Genomic DNA, 19,332 nt, shown 5'->3' with positions numbered 1-19,332 from the left:
GATCTTCAGGGGTGAGTTTGGGAGGTCCCACCCTATAAAAGTGTTGCAGAACCCAGAGTCAGAGAGACCACGGAGTGAAGGAAAAAGAGATTCTTTATTTAACGCACGGGCTTAAGGCTGGAATCATTTCCAAAGAGCCAGAAGCCCTGAAATACATCAGCACATTGGTTTTATAGACATTGTGACACATATGAAACGGCTCCTCCTCTCCCTCCCACGTGTGGTTGCAGTCCTCAACATTTCTTCTCCTAGCACTATTGTTTATAATACAAGAACTGGGTTATAGGGTAGCCATGATAAGGAGAGAACAGCAGAGAACAAGATATACAATTGTATGACCTTTGACAAGATAAGGAATTCCTGTGTCTTGTCAGCTTACAACAATATATTCAAGGGAGAAAGAGCTCAGCAAGAACATGAAGCATGAGACTGCATGAGGCTACTTAGTCTGACCCCCGATATGGCTGCTACATTCCCCCCTTAAATGCATAATTTCATTACAATTATAGCATTTCTGATAACCATACAAAGCTTTTTGTGACATACATATTACTTAGCCTCTTGTTGGGCTATTAGAGCGTAGAGGGCAGCAGTTTTACTAGCTGAGACATAAAACAGATTGGTTAAACAGCGCATAAGACAAGGAACACAGAGACATAACAGAACTTTTATGAACAACACTGGTAGAATTAGGATGAACTATGCTTCAAGCCAGCTAAGATCTGGAAGCCAAGGGGTTAACTAATTGAGCTAATTGTTTTGTCTTATTGTTTTGTTAGCTACTATATTGTGCAGCTTGTTGATCTGTTCATCTACAGCATTGCCATTATCAGTTAAGTTAAAACAACAGAGCCTTTGTTGTGTCTCACAACTTAAATGATGAAGAAGGAAGAGGTAATCTATACCAGCTCTATTTTCTAGAACTGCACCTCTTAGATCACGCAACTCTTTATTTAACAATGACAGTGCTCGTGAGGTGGCATTTATGCTTTTGGCTAAGCTGCAAGCTAACCGGTTGATGTAGGGGGTAGGATCTTTGCAACCACGCCCCAATTAGCATTTTGGGAATAAGTTAAACTTACACCATAAACTCTTAACATGGTATCTTTTTGAATTTTTCTAGGATGTCTACAGACAGGTATCAGGCAAGAGCTAATAAGCCTGTTTGCAGGTATACCTCTTGGCAAACAAAAATGTTTTACTTTCGTGATGTTAGCCAGGTGAAGCCAGTAATTATCAGCAAATCACTGGGACAAACTTCTCCTTCCAGGGGCAGACCCCCCTTTTTGCACCTTATTAAGGAAACACAGTGCAACACTACAACACGCATGTTTGATCTTCTTTGGGATCTGACCGTACGCTGGGCAGCTATTCACCTGGCAAGCTGCAGTAAGGTTTAGTCCCCTACTTCAGTTCTCCAGTTGCAGACTGTACGCAGGGGGACAGTCTCCCGGTGTGTCCACAGTAAGGTCTAGCCTGAGTCTTCTTACTGCTTTTTCAGAATGATTTTTAAAGGATTTTCAGGATTTCTGTTTACAGTCTACTCTCCCCCTCTCGCTCTCTTGACTCGTGTCTAATGTATCCAGGGTTTAACTCCAGCTGCTTTCATAGCTGCGGGGGTGGAAAGTATGACAGTTTTCAGTCTTCTCCATCTGGGAGTCAAAGGGTTATTTTTCCCTCTTTAACTCATACTTTAACTCTTGGTTGGAAAGGATGAACTTCTGTGATGGGAATTGGGGGCTTATTTTCTAAGACAAAGCGACGCTGGGCTTGTAGAACTTTGTTCAGTGTTTGAACTTCTTGTTTAAGGCTAACGTTTGCTTGCTTTTGATGCTGCTCCAGTGTCAATTATGAAGTCAATGTCACGGCTCCTCACAGTCAATGTCATGGCCCCTCTCAAGCTGTCTCCCTCTTCACCTATTCTGGCCCCTTTGGTTTTCTCCTTTGTGTTTGATGTATTTTATTTGGGCATTCATGCCACTAATGTCCATCTTGTCCACACTGGGCACACTGGTTCTTTTTTAAGAATCTTCTGCCTCTGCCGGGTCTTTTTCTTTTCTTTTTTCATTTACGTCTTCTTGGGCCTCTGGGTCGAGGGGGGTATACTGGCGATAGGCATCTGAAAGATGCTCCAAGTACGCTCTGGTGCCTCGGTGGCACCTTGCAGCACTTTAGACACTTTGGTCATATTAATTGACTTCTTTATACCTGCCTTTACGGCTTTTAACAGCAGGGTTTGATACTGGGTGAGGCGCTCTAGCCCCACTTGTGTTTTGGGATTCCAGCGGGGGGGGTTACTTACAAGGAGGTTTTATTGGGTAACTTACAGCACACAGGCGTACTTAATGGCTGGATCAGACAGCTTCTCTGAACCACGAACTATTGGGCTAAATGGGTTTTATACCATACATGTTACCCATGAGGCAACACAACACTAGCAAGCATTTTCAGCATAGGCTAGAAGTGTTTGGTTCTCAGGCACAGCTTCCTGTAAACAACTTCGCTTCCCAAAGTGCTTGATAACACTTTTATTTATTAGTATGGGAAGACAATTTTTTTCTCTTTCTTTTGCTTTCTTTTTCTTTGCTGATCTGCCTGTATTGCAGATCATGTTTCAAACTTTTTACATAAAACTTTCTGCTCCATGCACCAGCCTTGTCTCTTTATTTGTCTTTTAAGTTAAACTCATTTACTTAAACCTTCTGCCTTACACTAGTCCCAATGACACACATTTGGGATAGGCTCTTCTTTTCCTTCTAGTTACATTTTCTTCATTTTAAAGAACTATTACATTATTGTGGCTACTTTACCCCAGGTAATAAGCTCCAGGCACAATTAGCTGCTTTTAATTTACCCTGGGGGCAACTGTGGCCACGCTTCTTTTCTACAAATGTTTTTTTTTCTTTGCCTCTTGCCTTTTCTTTCTTTTTTTTCTCCCTCTCTATCTGTCTTCTACTTTCTCTATTCCTTCTTTTCTACTTGCTTTTGTCTTTCTTTCCTTGTCATCCATTGGGAACCACACTTAGTATTATTTGGAGTTGCAACTAACACTAATCTGCAAATATCACATATATTTTATGATATCTAAGAAATCATAAAATATACACAACAAACTTTTTCTACAATTTAACACAATGAATGGAAAACACTTTTTGCATGGTAAGGCATGATGGAGCAGATCCAGCAATTATACTGCTCTTCTGGCTGAAAGCTCAGGGCCCATTAAAATCAAGGGACGGGCATACCCACACACGCAAAGAGTTCTAGGTCACCATTTTTGCCTCGGCAACAATATGCTGCATGAGTTCTGGCAGAAGGAAATCTAAAAGTCACAGATCAAACTCAGCCTGCTGTACACTGAGCTGACTACAAACACAGACACACGGTCCACAGCGATGAGAGTTCAAGTTTATCAAAAGCTTCACAGCACTGTCCATGACAAGTCTTTGACAATTTAAAATTTTAGTCCATGTGCAGAGTGTCTCTAAAAAGCCCAGACAATGATGGAGGCAAACAGGGAAGGCTCTGGGCAATGAAGATGCAATGTTTCCAGCAAAGGCTCTCCACTTTTGCATCAGTTTAAAAAGGGAAAGTGTGGCCCTACACCCCTTCTGACAGACAAGGGCCTTTAACTTTTTAGCAAGGCCTCTGTCTAAACAGAGCGGCACAGCTCAGCTCTCTAGCTGTGACGCTTTAACCTGGGCAACTCCTCTGTAAATTTTATTCTACTTCTGTCAGGTTCTCACAGACATTTTAAAAACTTACTCTTTTTTTTTCTTCTAACCTGGTACACGAAAGCACTGAAACACTGAGTGCCGAAACTCAGGACGCTGGGGGGTGATGGGCATCACTTTATACTTGCATTTTTCAGGCAGCCATTAATCTTCGGGGAGGCGGTGGGGTGATTTGCAGGACTTCAAAGGCAAGCTTCTCAGTTTGTTTGTATTTGTAAATCCCAAGCTTAAAACAGGACATGATGAGGTACAGGGCTGCCAAATTCTTGCTTTGGCACGGGCAACAAATAACTCAGGTCAGCTTTCTTCGCTGGGGTCTCAAACAGGAAAACAGTCTTAATTTAAAGTTGTAACATCACTGACAGTGTCAGCCAGCCAGCTACACAGATCTCATTGTTTTTCAAGACAGTTGCTCCAATATCTTCTTTTCTTCTCAATCAGGTTGGGTCTCCCAGCTTACACAGTTTATTGCAGCTTTCAGGAGCATGGTAGTAGCGTGATTTTGGCTTGGCCAGGAACATGCTGTCTGGTTTCTCGGTCTCTTCAGCACACACACTTAGGCAGTGTAACACTGGACACTTAAATCAGTGAGATTTCTTCATTGCAGGGAATCCCACGGCAAAAGCTTAATGGTTACGCTCTTCAGAAATCATATAGCCGATGGTCAGTAGCTACAGGCTCTATGCAATTCTAACACAGTTCAAAGCTAAACACGGTTACCTTGACAGAGATCTTCAACGTGGTCTTTCCGCTTTATTCTGCTTTGGGACAGTCTTATGACACACTTTTCACTCGAAGAGGGGTCTAGCCTGTGCTCTGAGGGCTGATTCTTCACCTTTATTTTCTATTTTGCCTTCATCTTCTGGGTCTTCATTTTCAGTTTCCATTTCTTAGGGATTTCATCTCAATTAGGCGAGGTGATGATGTTGCACAACTCAGAATGTTGTGGGCAATTTTCCTGCCCCCTCTCTCTCGGCGCGCTAGGCTAACAGCTACTTCTTCGGCCTTACACTCTCACGCTCCCACGCTTTGTTAAAAGCCAGACTGTCCTGCAACATTTCTCTAATTAACAGCCTCAGATTTTGTTTTTTTTTTCCTCTCAGCTTGACCTTGAGCTTTTTGCTGTTTTCTCTCTCTATTCTGAATCTTTTTTAAAAAACCTTTTTTTTTCTTTGTTTGATATACATCTCAAGGGGGTGCAAGGTTTGCTTCCCCCACCACCCATATCCTCCCTCCTAAATTGAAGACAGACACAATTAGGGAATGGGAATTGGTCAGTGAGTAAGGGGTCTCACTGGCCGACACAAGAGGATTTTACACACCACGCACTTTGCTACTGGCCTGGGCACCGGGACGGTCAACGGTATGCGTCAGAAACCTCAGTAGCCACTCACACAATCATCAGTCTCTCAACTACATCCATATGTCCCTGCCACCCACTTTTCCCACTTTTTACCAGAGCGGAAAGCGGCTTCCCCAGCTTCCTCAGCTTCCTACTGAGTACTGGCGTGCTGGGTACTGGCGCCCACTCGGGGGTGTGATCAGGCCCCCCTTCTACCCGCAAGGAGTAGGTTCTTTTTGTATACGTATACCACCAACACTGACCTTCTTCATAAGGCGGGGCCCTCTTTTTTTCTGCCCAGTGGCCTTTCTCCCTAAAGGCGGGGCCCTCTTTTTCCCATATACTTGCCTTTCTCCTGAAGGCTTCCAATGTGGGTTTCAACTCAATTGCAGCTGCGATACAGGCAGGGCTCAAGTTCCTTCCTCTGCTTCCCAAGGTTCTCTTGCTGCTCGCTGCCGTTTGGGCGATCCCGGTGCAGGCTTTCTCCCATTCACTCGACAAAAAGGTCGGTGGCGCCAAGAAAGGGAGGCATGCGCCGAGCTCGTCTTCCCGGTGCGGCGATCAAGAGCAGGCAAATGCCACAAGTCTGGCTCAGAGCCTGCCACATCCGAGTCACGGCACCATTTATGTTGCAGAACCCAGAGTCAGAGAGACCACGGAGTGAAGGAAAAAGAGATTCTTTATTTAACGCGCGGGCTTAAGGCTGGAATCATTTCCAAAGAGCCAGAAGCCCCGAAATACATCAGCGCATTGGTTTTATAGACATTGTGACACATATGAAACGGCTCCTCCTCTCCCTCCCACGTGGGGTTGCAGTCCTCAACATTTCTTCTCCTAGCACTATTGTTTATAATACAAGAATTGGGTTATAGGGTAGCCGTGATAAGGAGAGAACAGAAGAGAACAGCAGAGAACAAGATATACAATTGTATGACCTTTGACAAGATAAGGAATTCCTGTGTCTCGTCAGCTTACAACAATATATTCAAGGGAGAAAGAGCTCAGCAAGAACATGAAGCATGAGACTGCATGAGGCTACTTAGTCTGACCCCCGATATGGCTGCTACAGAAGTATCAGAAACTTTGTGAGTTTGGACTTCACCATATGGTTGTGTGGAAACATCTCATGCCACAATCAAAAGACAACTCTGAGGACCTCAGAAAAGCAGTTATTGCTGTTCATCAGTCTAGAAAGGGTTACAAAACCACTTCTAAGGGTTTGGGGCTCCACCAATCCACTGTCAGACAGATAGTCTACAAATGGGTAGGGTTCAAAACCACAGTCAGTCTACCCGGGAGCAGTCGTCCTACCAAAATCTCTCCAAGAACAAACCAGCACATCATCCAGGAATTCAGAAAGAACCCCCCAGAATAACAACCAGGGATCTGCAGGCCACTCTTCCTTTGGCTAATGTGAGTGTTCGTGACTGAACAATCAGAAAATGACTGAACAAGAATGGTGTTCATGGGAAGATAGCCAGGAGGAAACCACTGGTCTCTAAAAAGAACATTGCTGCCCATCTGAAGTTTGCTGAAGGTCACATAGATGAGCCCCAAGACTTCTGGAACAATGTTCTCTAGACAGATGAGTCAAAGGTAGAACTTTTTGGCTTCAATGAGAAACGTTATGTTTGGTGAAAAACAAACACTGCATTCAAACAGAGGACCGCATCCCAACCGTCAAGCATGGTGGTGGGAATGTGATGGCTTGGGCCTGCTTTGCTGCCTCAGGACCTGGACGGCTTGCCAACATTGACACAACCATGAATTTTGCGGCATATCAGAAGATTCTAGAGGAGAATGTCAGGCCATCCATCCACGAGCTGAAGCTGAACCAAAAGAGGGTCATGCAACATGACAATAATCCTAAACACACCAGCAGTTCTACAAAAGAATGGCTGCGGAAGAAGAAATTCATTGTTTTAGAATGGCCTAGTTAAAGTCCGGATCTAAACCCCATCAAAATGTTGTGGCAGGACTGTAAGCTAGCTGTTCGTGCAAGGAAGCCCTCAAATGTCACTGAGTTGAGGCAGTTCTGTAAGGAAGAATGAGCCAAAATTCCTCAAAACCGATGTCATAGTGTTGCAGAACCCAGAGTCAGAGAGACCACGGAGTGAAGGAAAAAGAGATTCTTTATTTAACGCGCGGGCTTAAGGCTGGAATCGTTTCCAAAGAGCCAGAAGCCCCGATTTACATTAGCACATTGGTTTTATAGACATTGTGACACATATGAAACGGCTCCTCCTCCCCCTCCCGCGTGGGGTTGCAATCCTCAACATTTCTTCTCTTAGCACTATTGTTTATAATACGAGAACTGGGTTATAGGGTAGCCATGATAAGGAGAGAACAGAAGAGAACAGCAGAGAACAAGATATACAATTGTATGACCTTTGACAAGATAAGGAATTCCTGTGTCTTGTCAGCTTACAACAATATATTCAAGGGAGAAAGAGCTCAGCAAGAACATGAAGCATGAGACTGCATGAGGCTACTTAGAATGACCCCCAATATGGCTGCTACATTCCCCCCTTAAATGCATAATTTCATTACAATTATAGCATTTCTGATAACCATACAAAGCTTTTTGTGACATACATATTACTTAGCCTTTTGTTGGGCTATTAGAGCATAGAGGGCAGCAGTTTTACTAGCTGAGACATAAAACAGATTGGTTAAACAGCTCATAAGACAAGGAACGCAGAGACATAACAGAACTTTTATGAACAACACTGGTAGAATTAGGATGAACAATGCTTCAAGCCAGCTAAGATCTGGAAGCCAAGGGGTTAACTAATTGAGCTAATTGTTTTGTTTATTGTTTTGTTAGCTACTATATTGTGCAGCTTGTTGATCTGTTTATCTACAGCATTGCCATTATCAGTTAAGTTAAAACAACAGAGCTTTTGGTGTGACTCACAACTTAAATGATGAAGAAGGAAGAGGTAATCTATACCAGCTCTATTTTCTAGAACTGCACCTCTTAGATCACGCAACTCTTTATTTAATAATGACAATGCTCGTGAGGTGGCATTTATGCTTTTGGCTAAGCTGCAAGCTAACCGGTTGATTTCCAGACCATCAGCCAAGGCTAAACCTGGAACCTTAACCAGTGACATTGCTAAGGCCAATTTTTCTGAGTCAGAATATAACTGCACATGACTACTACAATTTTTAGTTAGTTGGAGTGCTCGAGGCTGCCGTCGACGGATTTTCTCAGGCTACAGGGGAAGAATTGGCACCAATTTAATTGGCGGCTGAGGCAACATGGGTGGTTATCAGACAAGTTGGCAGGAATGAATGACCAAGTGCGGGAATTACATGTTTAAAACTATCCATGAGGCAAAAGTATGTGGGCATCATTAAAAGATATGTTTTGAATTTTATTACAGTGGAAGGGGGCCAGGGATAGCTTTATATTTTCTGGAAAATTTTTGACAATTAAGCATTCGTGCACACGTAGCATTTGTTTCAGCAACGATGGGGGTGCGTAGAGTGAACTCTGTAGGGGGTAGGATCTTTGCAACCACGCCTCAATTAGCATTTTGGGAATAAGTTAAACTTACACCATAAACTCTTAACATGGTATCTTTTTGAATTTTCCCAGGATGTCTACAGACAGGTATTAAGCAAGAGCTAATAAGCCTGTTTGCAGGTATACCTCTTGGCAAACAAAAAAGTTTTACTCTCGTGATGTTAGCCAGGTGAAGCCAGTAATTATCAGCAAATCCCTGGGACAAACTTTTTCTTTCTAGGGGCTGGCCCCCCTTTTTGCACCTTATTAAGGAAACACAATGCAACACTACTAACACTACAACACGCATGTTTGATCTTCTTTGGGATCTGACCGTACGCCGGGCAGCTATTCACCTGGCAAGCTGCAGTAGGGTCTAGTCCCCTTCTTCAATTCTCCAGTTGCAGGTCTGACCGTATGCAGGGGGACAGTCTCCTGGTGTGTCCACAGTAAGGTCGAGCCTGAGTCTTCTTACTGCTTTTTTAGAATGATTTTTAAAGGATTTTCAGGATTTCTGTTTACAGTCTACTTTCCCCCTCTCGCTTTCTTGACTCGTGTCCAATGTATCCAGGGTTTAACTCCAGCTGCTTTCATAGCTGCGGGGGTGGAAAGTATGACAGTTTTCAGTCTTCTCCATCTGGGAGTCAAAGGGTTATTTTTCCCTCTTTAACTCATACTTTAACACTTGGTTGGAAAGGATGAACTTCTGTGATGGGAATTGGGGGCTTATTTTCTAAGACAAAGCGACGCTGGGCTTGAAGAACTTTGTTCAGTGTTTGAACTTCTTGTTTAAGGCTAACGTTTGCTTGCTTTTGATGCTGCTCCAGTGTCAATTATGAAGTCAATGTCATGGCTCCTCACAGTCAATGTCACGGCCCGTCTCAAGCTGTCTCCCTCTTCGCCCATTCTGGCCCCTTTGGTTTTCTCCTTTGTGTATTTGATTTATTTTTTTGGGGCATTCATGCCACTAATGTCCATTTTGTCCACACTGGGCACACTGGTTCTTTTTTAAGAATCTTCTGCCTCTGCTGGGTCTTCTTTTTTTTTTTTTCGTTTACGTCTTCTTGGGCCTCTGGGTTGAGGGAGGTGTACTGGCGAAAGGCATTTGAAAGACGCTCCAAGTACGCTCTGGGGCCTCGGTGGCACCTTGCAGCACTTTAGACACTTTGGTCATATTAACTGACTTCTTCATACCTGCTTTCATGGCTTTTAACAGCAGGGTTTGATACTGGGTGAGGCGCTCTAGCCCCACTTGTGTTTTGGGATTCCAGCGAGGGGGGGATTTACTTACAAGGAGACTTTATTGGGTAACTTACAGCACACAGGCGTACTTAATGGCTGGATCAGACAGCTTCTCTGAACCACGAGCTATTGGGCTAAATGGGTTTTATACCATACATGTTACCCATGAGGCAGCACAACACTAGCAAGCATTTTCAGCATAGGCTAGAAGTGTTTGGTTCTCAGGCACAGCTTCCTGTAAACAACTTCGCTTCTCAAAGTGCTTGATAACACTTTTTATTTATTAGTATGGGAAGACAAATTTTTTCTCTTTCTTTTGCTTTCTTTTTCTTTGCTGATCTGCCTGTATTGCAGATCATGTTTCAAACTTTTTATATAAAACTTTCTGCTCCATGCACCAGCCTTGTCTCTTTATTTGTCTTTTTCAAGTTAAACTTACTTAAACTTTTCTGCCTTACACTAGTCCCACTGACACACATTTGGGATAGGCTCTTCTTCTTCTTCTAGTTACATTTTCTTTATCTTAAAGAACTATTACATTATTGTGGCTACTTTACCCCAGGTAATAAGCTCCAGGCACAATCAGCTTCTTTTAATTTACCCTGGGGGCAACTATGGCCACGCTTCTTTTTTATAAATGTTTTTTTTTTTTTTGCCTCTTGCCTTTTCTTTCTTCTTTTTTTCTCTCTTCTCTATCTGTCTGCTACTTTCTCTATTCCTTCTTTTTTACTTGCTTTTGTCTTTCTTCTACTTGACTTTGTCTTTTCTCCTCGTCATCCATTGGGAACCACACTTAGTATCATTTGGAGTTGCAACTAACACTAATCTGCAAATATCACATATATTTTATGATATTTAAGAAATCATAAAATATACACAACAAACTTTTTCTGCAATTTAACACAATGAATGGAAAGCACTTCTTGCATTGTAAGGCATGATGGAGCAGATCCAGCAATTATACTGCTCTTCTGGCTGAAAGCTCAGGGCCCATTAAAATCAAGAGACGGGCATACCCACACACAAAGAGTTCTAGGTCACCATTTTTGCATCGGCAACTCTATGCTGCATGAGTTTTAGCAGAAGGAAATCTAAAAGTTATAAATTAAACTCAGCCTGCTGTACACTGAGCTGACTACAAACATAGACACACAGTCCACAGCGATGAGAGTTCAAGTTTATCCAAAGCTTCACAGCACTGTCCATGGCAAGTCTTTGACAATTTAAAATTTTAGTCCATGTGCAGAGTGTCTCTAAAAAAGCCCAGACATTGATGGAAGCAAACAGAGACGGCTCTGGGCAATGAAGATGCGATGTTTCCAGCAAAGGCTCTCCACTTTTGCATCAGTTTAAAAAGGGAAAGTGTGGCCCTACACCCCTTCTGACAGACAAGGGCCTTTAACTTTTTAGCAAGGCCTCTGTCTAAACAGAGTGGCACAGCTCAGCTCTCTAGCCGTGACACTTTAACTTGGGCAACTCCTCTGTAAATTTTATTCTACCTCTGTCAGGTTCTCACAGACATTTTAAAAACTTACTCTTTTTTTTTCTTCTAACCTGGTACACGAAAGCACTGAAACACTTGAGTGCTGAAACTCAGGACACTGGGGGGTGATGGGCATCGCCTTATACTTGCATTTTTCAGGCAGCCATTAATCTTCGGGGAGGCGGTGGGGTGATTTGCAGGACTTCAAAGGCAAGCTTCTCAGTTTGTTTGTATTTGTAAATCCCAAGCTTAAAACAGGACACGATGAGGTACAGGGCAGCCAAATTCTTGCTTTGGCACTGGCAACAAATAACTTGGGTCAGCTTTCTTCGCTGGGGTCTCAAACAGGAAAACAGTCTTAATTTAAAGTTGTAACATCACTGACAGCGTCAGCCAGCCAGCTACACAGATCTCATTGTTTTTTAAGACAGTTGCTCCAATATCTTCTTTTTTTCTCAATCAGGTTGGGTCTCCCAGCTTACACAGTTTATTGCAGCTTTCAGGAGCATGGTAGTAGCGTGATTTTGGCTTGGCCAGGAACATGCTGTGTGGTTTCTCAGTCTCTTTAGCACACACACTTAGGCAGTGTAACACTGGACACTCAAATCAGTGAGATTTCTTCATTGCAGGGAATTCCACGGCAAAAGCTTAATGGTTACGCTCTTCAGAAATCATATAGCTGATGGTCAGTAGCTACAGGCTCTATGCAATTCTAACACAGTTCAAAGCTAAACACGGTTACCTTGACAGAGATCTTCAACATGGTCTTTCCGCTTCATTCTGCTTTGGGACAGTCTTATGGCACACTTTTTACTTGAAGAGGGGTCTAGCCTGTGCTCTGGGGGCTGATTCTTCACCTTTATTTTCTATTTTGCCTTCATCTTTTGGGTCTTCATTTTTAGTTTCCATTTCTTAGGGATTTTATTTCAATTAGGCGAGGTGATGATGTTGCACAACTCAGAATGTTGTGGGCAATTTTCCTGCCACCCCTCTCTCGGTGCGCTAGGCTAACAGCTACTTCTTCGGCCTTACACTCTCACGCTCCCACGCTTTGTTAAAAGCCAGACTGTCCCGCAACATTTTTCTAATTAACAGCCTCAGATCTTGTTTTTTTCCCTCTCAGCTTGACCTTGAGCTTTTTGCTGTTTTCTCTTTCTATTCTGAATCTTTTTTAAAAAAAAAACCTTTTTCTTTCTTTGTTTGATATACATCTCAAGGGGGTGCAAGGTTTGCTTCCCCCACCACCCATATCCTCCCTCCTAAATTGAAGACAGACACGATTAGGGAATGGGAATTGGTCAGTGAATAAGGGGTCTCACTGGCCGACACAAGAGGATTTTTCACACCACACACTTTGCTACTGGCCTGGGCACCCGGACGGTCAACGGTATGCTTCAAAAACTGCAGTAGCCACTCACACAATCATCAGTTTCTCCACTACATCCATATGTCCCTGCCACCCACTTTCCCCACTTTTTACCAGAGCGGAAAACGGCTTCCCCAGCTTCCTCAGCTTCCTACTGAGTACTGGCGTGCTAGGTACTGGCGCCCACTCGGGGGTGTGATCAGGCCCCCCTTCTACCCGCAAGGAGTAGGTTCTTTTGTATACGTATACCACCAACACTGACCTTCTTCATAAGGCGGGGCCCTCTTTTTTTCTGCCCAGTGGCCTTTCTCCCTAAAGGCGGGGCCCTCTTTTTCCCATATACTTGCCTTTCTCCTGAAGGCTTCCAATGTGGGTTTCAACTCAATTGCAGCTGCGATACAGGCAGGGCTCAAGTTCCTTCCTCCGCTTCCCAAGGTTCTCTTGCTGCTCGCTGCCGTTTGGGCGATCCCGGTGCAGGCTTTCTCCCATTCACTCGACAAAAAGGTCGGTGGCGCCAAGAAAGGGAGGCATGCGCCGAGCTCGTCTTCCCGGTGCGGCGATCAAGAGCAGGCAACTGCCACCTGTCTGGCTCAGAGCCTGCCACATCCGAGTCACGGCACCATTTATGTTGCAGAACCCAGAGTCAGAGAGACCACGGAGTGAAGGAAAAAGAGATTCTTTATTTAACGCGCGGGCTTAAGGCTGGAATCGTTTCCAAAGAGCCAGAAGCCCCGATTTACATTAGCACATTGGTTTTATAGACATTGTGACACATATGAAACGGCTCCTCCTCCCCCTCCCGCGTGGGGTTGCAATCCTCAACATTTCTTCTCTTAGCACTATTGTTTATAATACGAGAACTGGGTTATAGGGTAGCCATGATAAGGAGAGAACAGCAGAGAACAAGATATACAATTGTATGACCTTTGACAAGATAAGGAATTCCTGTGTCTTGTCAGCTTACAACAATATATTCAAGGGAGAAAGAGCTCAGCAAGAACATGAAGCATGAGACTGCATGAGGCTACTTAGTCTGACCCCCGATATGGCTGCTACAATAGAATCATAGAATAGTAGGGTTGGAAGGGGCCTACAAGGCCATCGAGTCCAACCCCCTGCTCAATGCAGGAATCCAAGTCAGAGCATCCCTGACAGATGGCTGTCCAGCCTCGTCTTGAATGCCTCCAGTGTGGGAGAGCCCACCACCTCCCTAGGTAATTGGTTCCATTGTCGTATTGCTCTAACAGTCAGGAAGTTTTTCCTGATGTTCAGCCGGAATCTGGCTTCCTGTAACTTGAGCCCATTATTCTGTGTCCTGCACTCTGGGATGATCAAGAAGAGATCCTGGCCTTTCTCTTTGTGACAACCTTTCAAGGACTTGGAGCGCTATCATATCTCCCCTCAGTCTTCTCTTCTCAAGGCTAAACATGCCCAGGTCTTTCAGTCTCTCTTCATAGGGCTTTGTGTCCAGTCCCCTGATCATCTTTGTTGCCCTCCTCTGAACCCTCTCCAGTTTGTCTGCATCCTTCTTAAAGTGTGATGCCCAGAACTGGACACAGTACTCCAGATGAGGCCTAACTAGTGCTGAGTAGAGGGGAACTAGTACTTCCCAGGATTTGGAAGCTATGCTTCTATGAATGCAACCCCAAATAGCATTTGCCTTTTTTGCAGCCACATCACATTGTTGGCATATATTCAGCTTGTGATGGACAACAATTCCAAGATCCTTCTCTCTTGTAGTGTTGTTGAGCCACGTATCCCCTATCTTGTAACTGTGCATTTGGTTTCTTTTTCCTCGGTGCAGAACTTGGCTTTTATCCCTATTAAATGCCATTCTGTTGTTTTCTGCCCAGCGCTCCAGTCTATCCAGATCACTTTGAATTTTCTTTCTGTCTTCCAAGGTATTAGCTATCCTGCCCAATTTTGTGTCATCTGCAAATTTGATCAGCATTCCCTGCACCTCCTCTTCCAAGTCATTAATAAAAATGTTGAAGAGCACTGGGCCCAGGACTGAGTCCTGTGGTACCCTACCTGTTACCTCTCCCCAGTTTGAGAAGGTCCCATTGATAAGCACTTTTTGAATCTGATTCTGTAGCTAACTGTGGATCCACCGGATCGTTGTTTCATCTAGCCCACTTTGAGCTCGTTTGCTCATCAGGATATCATGGGGCACTTTGTTGAAAGCTTTGCTGAAGTCGAGGTATATGATGTCTACAGCATTCCCACAGTCCACAAGGGAGGTTACTTGATCAAAAAATGAGATCAGATTCATCTGGCAGGACTTGTTTTTGACAAATCCATGTTGGCTTCGAGTAATCACTGCATTGTTTTCAAGGTGCTTACAGATGGATTGCTTTATCATCTGCTCCAGAATTTTCCCAGGGATTGATGTCAGACTGACTGGTCTGTAGTTCCCAGGTTCCTCCTTTTTACCCTTTTTGAAGACAGGGACAACATTAGCCCTCCTCCAGTCATCTGGCACTTCACCCGTCCTCCATGATTTCTCAAAGAGAATAGACAGCGGATCTGAGAGTTCTTCTGCCAGTTCCTTTATTACTCTAGGATGCAATTCATCTGGCCCTGGAGATTTGAACTCATTCAAAGTCATTAGGTGTTCTTTGACCATATGCCTGTCGATCTCAAGCTGCAATCCTGCCCCTTCAGCCTGTACTTCGCCTTTGCTAGGGGGGTCATAGACCCTCGTTTGGGAGAAGGCTGAGCCCAAGTAGGAATTGAGCACCTCTGCCTTTTCTTTGTCATCTGTTATCGTTTTGCTATCCTTATTTAATAGCTGAACAACCATTTCTTTCCTCTGCCTTTTACTATGCACGTAGCTGAAGAAAGCCTTTTTGTTGTTTTTAGCATCCCTCGCTAACCTCAGCTCGTTCTCAGATTTAGCCTTCCTGACACCATCCCTGCAATTCTGTGCTACCTGCCTGTACTCTTCCTTTGTTACTTGGCCTTCTTTCCACTTCCTATATGTGTCCTTTTTTGTTTTCAGGTCATCCCTAAGCTTTTTGTGAAGCCACATTGGCTTCTTCTGTTGTCTTCCACCTTTTCTTCTTGTTGGAATTGTTTGTAATTGTGCCTTGAGAATTTCCTTTTTTAAAAGCTCCCACCCATCTTGGACTCCTTTTCTCCTTAGCATTGCTTGCCATGGGACCTTACCGATTATTGTTCTGAGTTTATTAAAATCAGCTTTCCTAAAATCCAGGGTACGCGTTTGACTACACTCGGCTTTTCCTTCCCTTAGAACCAAGAACTCAAGTACAACATGGTCGCTTTCCCCCAGAGTTCCTGTAGCTGCTACTTTATCCACTAAGTCATCTGTGTTGGTTAGGATCAAGTCAAGGATAGCCAATCCTCTAGTTCCTTCCTCTACCTTCTGTAGGAGGAAGTTATCCGCCACACAAGTCAGGAATTTCCTGGAGGGGCCATGTTTTGCAGAATTTGTCTCCCAACAAATATCGGGGAAATTGAAGTCCCCCATTACTACTACATCATGCTTCCTTGAAACATTGGCTATTTGCTTTTCAAAAGTTTCATCCTTGTCTTCTCCTTGATTGGGTGGCCGGTAGTAGACTCTGACCACTAGGTTCCTTTTATTCTTTGCACCATTTATTTTAACCCAGATGCTCTCGATGGGGCTACCAAGCTCATCCTCCTGTATTTCTGTGCAGAGATATGTATTTTTCACATATAGTGCAACCCCACCTCCCTTTCTGTTCCTCCTGTTCTTTTCGAAGAAGTTATATCCTTCAATTGCTGTATTCCAGTCATGAGAGTCATCCCACCAAGTCTCAGTTATACCTATCAAGTCATAATTTCCCTCCTGTATTAAGAGTTCAAGTTCGTTCTGTTTGTTTCCCATACTCTGGGCATTAGTATATAGACATCAAAGACCATGTGCTTTATAGTCTGGCTTTCTTCCTACATGTGTCTGAAGACAATTATTGGGCGCTATCAGAGCTGTTCTCTGTTGCAGTGCATGCGCCTACGTCCATTGTTACCCCCAACATTACATCTCCCTTCCCCGTAGGATTCAGTTTAAAGCCCTCCTGATGAAGTTCTTCATGCTGTGGCCAAACACATTCTTCCCATCCTTTGTGAGGTGCAACCCGTCCCTTGCCAACAGCCCAACTTCCAGGAAGTATAGCCCGTGGTCCCAGAATCCAAATCTCTCTTGTCAGCACCACCTTCGTAGCCAGTCATTCACCCGGAGTATTTTTCTTTCCCTTTCTATCCCTGTTCTAACTACTGGAAGGCTGGATGAGAAAACTATCTGGGCCCCAAAGTTCTTGAGTTTCCTTCCCAAAGCTTCAAAGTCTGTGAGAGACTGACCAACAGTTACAGGAAACGCTTACTTGAAATAATTGATGCTCAAGGGGGTGCCATCAGGTACTGAATCTAATGGGTCACATAGCTTTTCATGCCTGGATATTGAATGTTGAATCAGTTGTGGATAAGTAAATGTTGAAAAAGCATCATGTGTCATTTGTCAGGTTATCTATTTTTCTTTATCTATGGTTATGGGGTTAGATTAAGATCTAATAACATTTTAGGTTGGAAGTATGTGACAGTCCTCAGGGGTTCACAAACTTTTTCTTACCACTGTAACTTTAAGCAAGCAGGTATGTGTATATACTACTTTTGTTTGCTGACTTATGATTCATAATGTACGTTGTAGCAAATTATTTGATACTGACCAGTAAGTAGTATATGTGCCAAGAGCAAGACAGCTTGAAAACATTGCTTGTTCTTTATGAGTGCCTTAAAACTGGTTTTCAGTCATACTCATGCAAATGTCTACAAACCATTTTGGCTAATTGCCATTGGCTTCCAAAAAAGCCTAAGTATGACTCGTAAGAAGTGCAATTCCTTGGCTAATTTCAAAACCATAAATGTATATTTAACAGCTTTTTTTGAGATTTCAAAAGTAATTTCAGACATCTTAGAAAACCAATTTCAATCAGATGCCAATACATTCTGTTACAGTAGGGAAGGGGAATGTGTAACCCTCCAGATGCTTGGTGGACTACAGCTCCTATCAGCCCTAGCCAGCATAGCCAGTGGTGAGGGATGATGGGACTTGCAGTCCAGCAACATCTGGAGGGACCACACATTCTCCATCCTTGCTCTACAGGATAATAAAAATGCTGTAGTGAAGCCTGCCCCTTTGCCCCAGAATCTCTCTTTTGGTACATTGAGCTACCCCTCCCCCTCAAATTATATGGTAAATCAAAATGGAAAAATCAGAAAATAATGTCCAGTATCCTGAGAAGAAAGCAAAAGGAGGAAAAGGGCAGTTCTTTAATTGGTCATAGTAATTACCTTCTCAAATTTTCCAAAATGCCTTTTCTTCATAATATATATTCTGGCTGCCAATAGCTCACACCTTAAACTTTTCTTTCAAAATGAAATCATATTGTCATGAATCAGGTGTAAGCTTATAGTTGCAACTTGACCTAATCACTGTACAATTATTGCAGTTGTCTTCCCTGAATCCTCAAGATAACCTGAGCTACAAATAAAGAATACATTATAAACATAGGGGGCAAGTTACAGTACTACCTAATTGTAAAAAGAGTGTACCTTGATCCAAATTTACCCACTTGCAGAGTTCACACATTGTACTGTTGATGTATTAAAATTGGTCAGACAAATCTTCCTGTCACCTTGGCATCAAGAACTCATTAATATGTAGATCTGTACAGATAGCGTAGTTGCCACTCCTTTAGTTTTATGGGTATAATTTTACTCTGGGTGCCTATGTAAAAAAGACTCCCAATTGGAATAACATTTTTCAGTTGTTTCTATAAAATGCCCATTTAGAACTCTTCTTCCCTCCTCCCTTAAATAGAATGATCGTGATCCCCGTTGGAGAGAGAGATCGGTTGCCAGAAATTCTATATTAGACCAGTATGGAAAAGTTCTGCCCAGAGTACAAAGGAAGTTAGCTGTAGAGCGAGCCAAGCCTTACCATCTGTCGTCTTCACTAAGGCGAGAAAGTAAGTCTTTCATTTCAATGGGAATGGTGAAACTTTTAAAAATCTGTTTTAAAGTGTTTATAATGTTGGGTTTTCTTCTTTTTTTAGTTTTGAGACCAAAGCCATTATCGACCGTTGCAAAGCAAGTTGCTACAGGAAATGTAGTTACAAAAGCAACTTTCATCAATAATGTACTGTCCAAAATTGGAGAGGTGTGGGTGGGAACTGAACAGAAAAATAAGTCATTTCAAAATGATACGTAAGTATTACTTTAGTTGCCTTAGGGAATTGTTGCAGTTTGTGTTGTCCAGTGCTAAAATAAGAACTTCAGAATAACTGTCCCCATTCAGAACAACCTTCCTTCTAATAGCCATAATGAATAGGTTAGTATTGCTACTATTCCAAAGCTATGCATTTTAATAGTGGGAACTTTGGCTTAGAACAGTCCCATAGTTCAGTGTACTAAACTGGGTGCTTCACTTTATAACCTCTCATATGAAATGTTAAACTTCTGTATCTCTTGGGGGGGATTAAGCCACAGATACAGGTGAAAAGGCAATAACTTTTTTTAAAGGCTAGAGGAGGCAGCACGTTACATAATTATCTGACTTCTGCCTAACTCATTCTGCTTTGTGGAAATAATACTTAAATGCTCATATGATTTTAG

The 19,332-nt window shown here is 43.1% G+C and overlaps 1 protein-coding gene across 5 annotated transcripts in view; it reads left to right on the top strand.

The window, feature by feature from the left end:
- The window catches only part of AHCTF1 (AT-hook containing transcription factor 1), a 78,965-nt gene that overhangs the window by 44,754 nt on the left and 14,879 nt on the right, over nucleotides 1-19,332 (top strand). For all 5 annotated transcript variants that reach the window (XM_084828301.1, XM_084828298.1, XM_084828302.1 and 2 more), the window contains exons 24-25: nucleotides 18,539-18,686; nucleotides 18,774-18,924. In XM_084828301.1, coding sequence (XP_084684427.1) covers nucleotides 18,539-18,686; nucleotides 18,774-18,924 — 299 coding nt within the window. The remainder of the gene's footprint in view (nucleotides 1-18,538; nucleotides 18,687-18,773; nucleotides 18,925-19,332) is intronic.

Source organism: Heloderma suspectum, chromosome 1, assembly GCF_057233095.1.
Source record: "Heloderma suspectum isolate Gila_16-S chromosome 1, 16-S_ref, whole genome shotgun sequence".
NCBI lineage: Eukaryota > Metazoa > Chordata > Lepidosauria > Squamata > Helodermatidae > Heloderma > Heloderma suspectum.
Note: the sequence above shows the minus strand (reverse complement) of the source record. Positions and strands in the feature narration are given on the sequence as shown.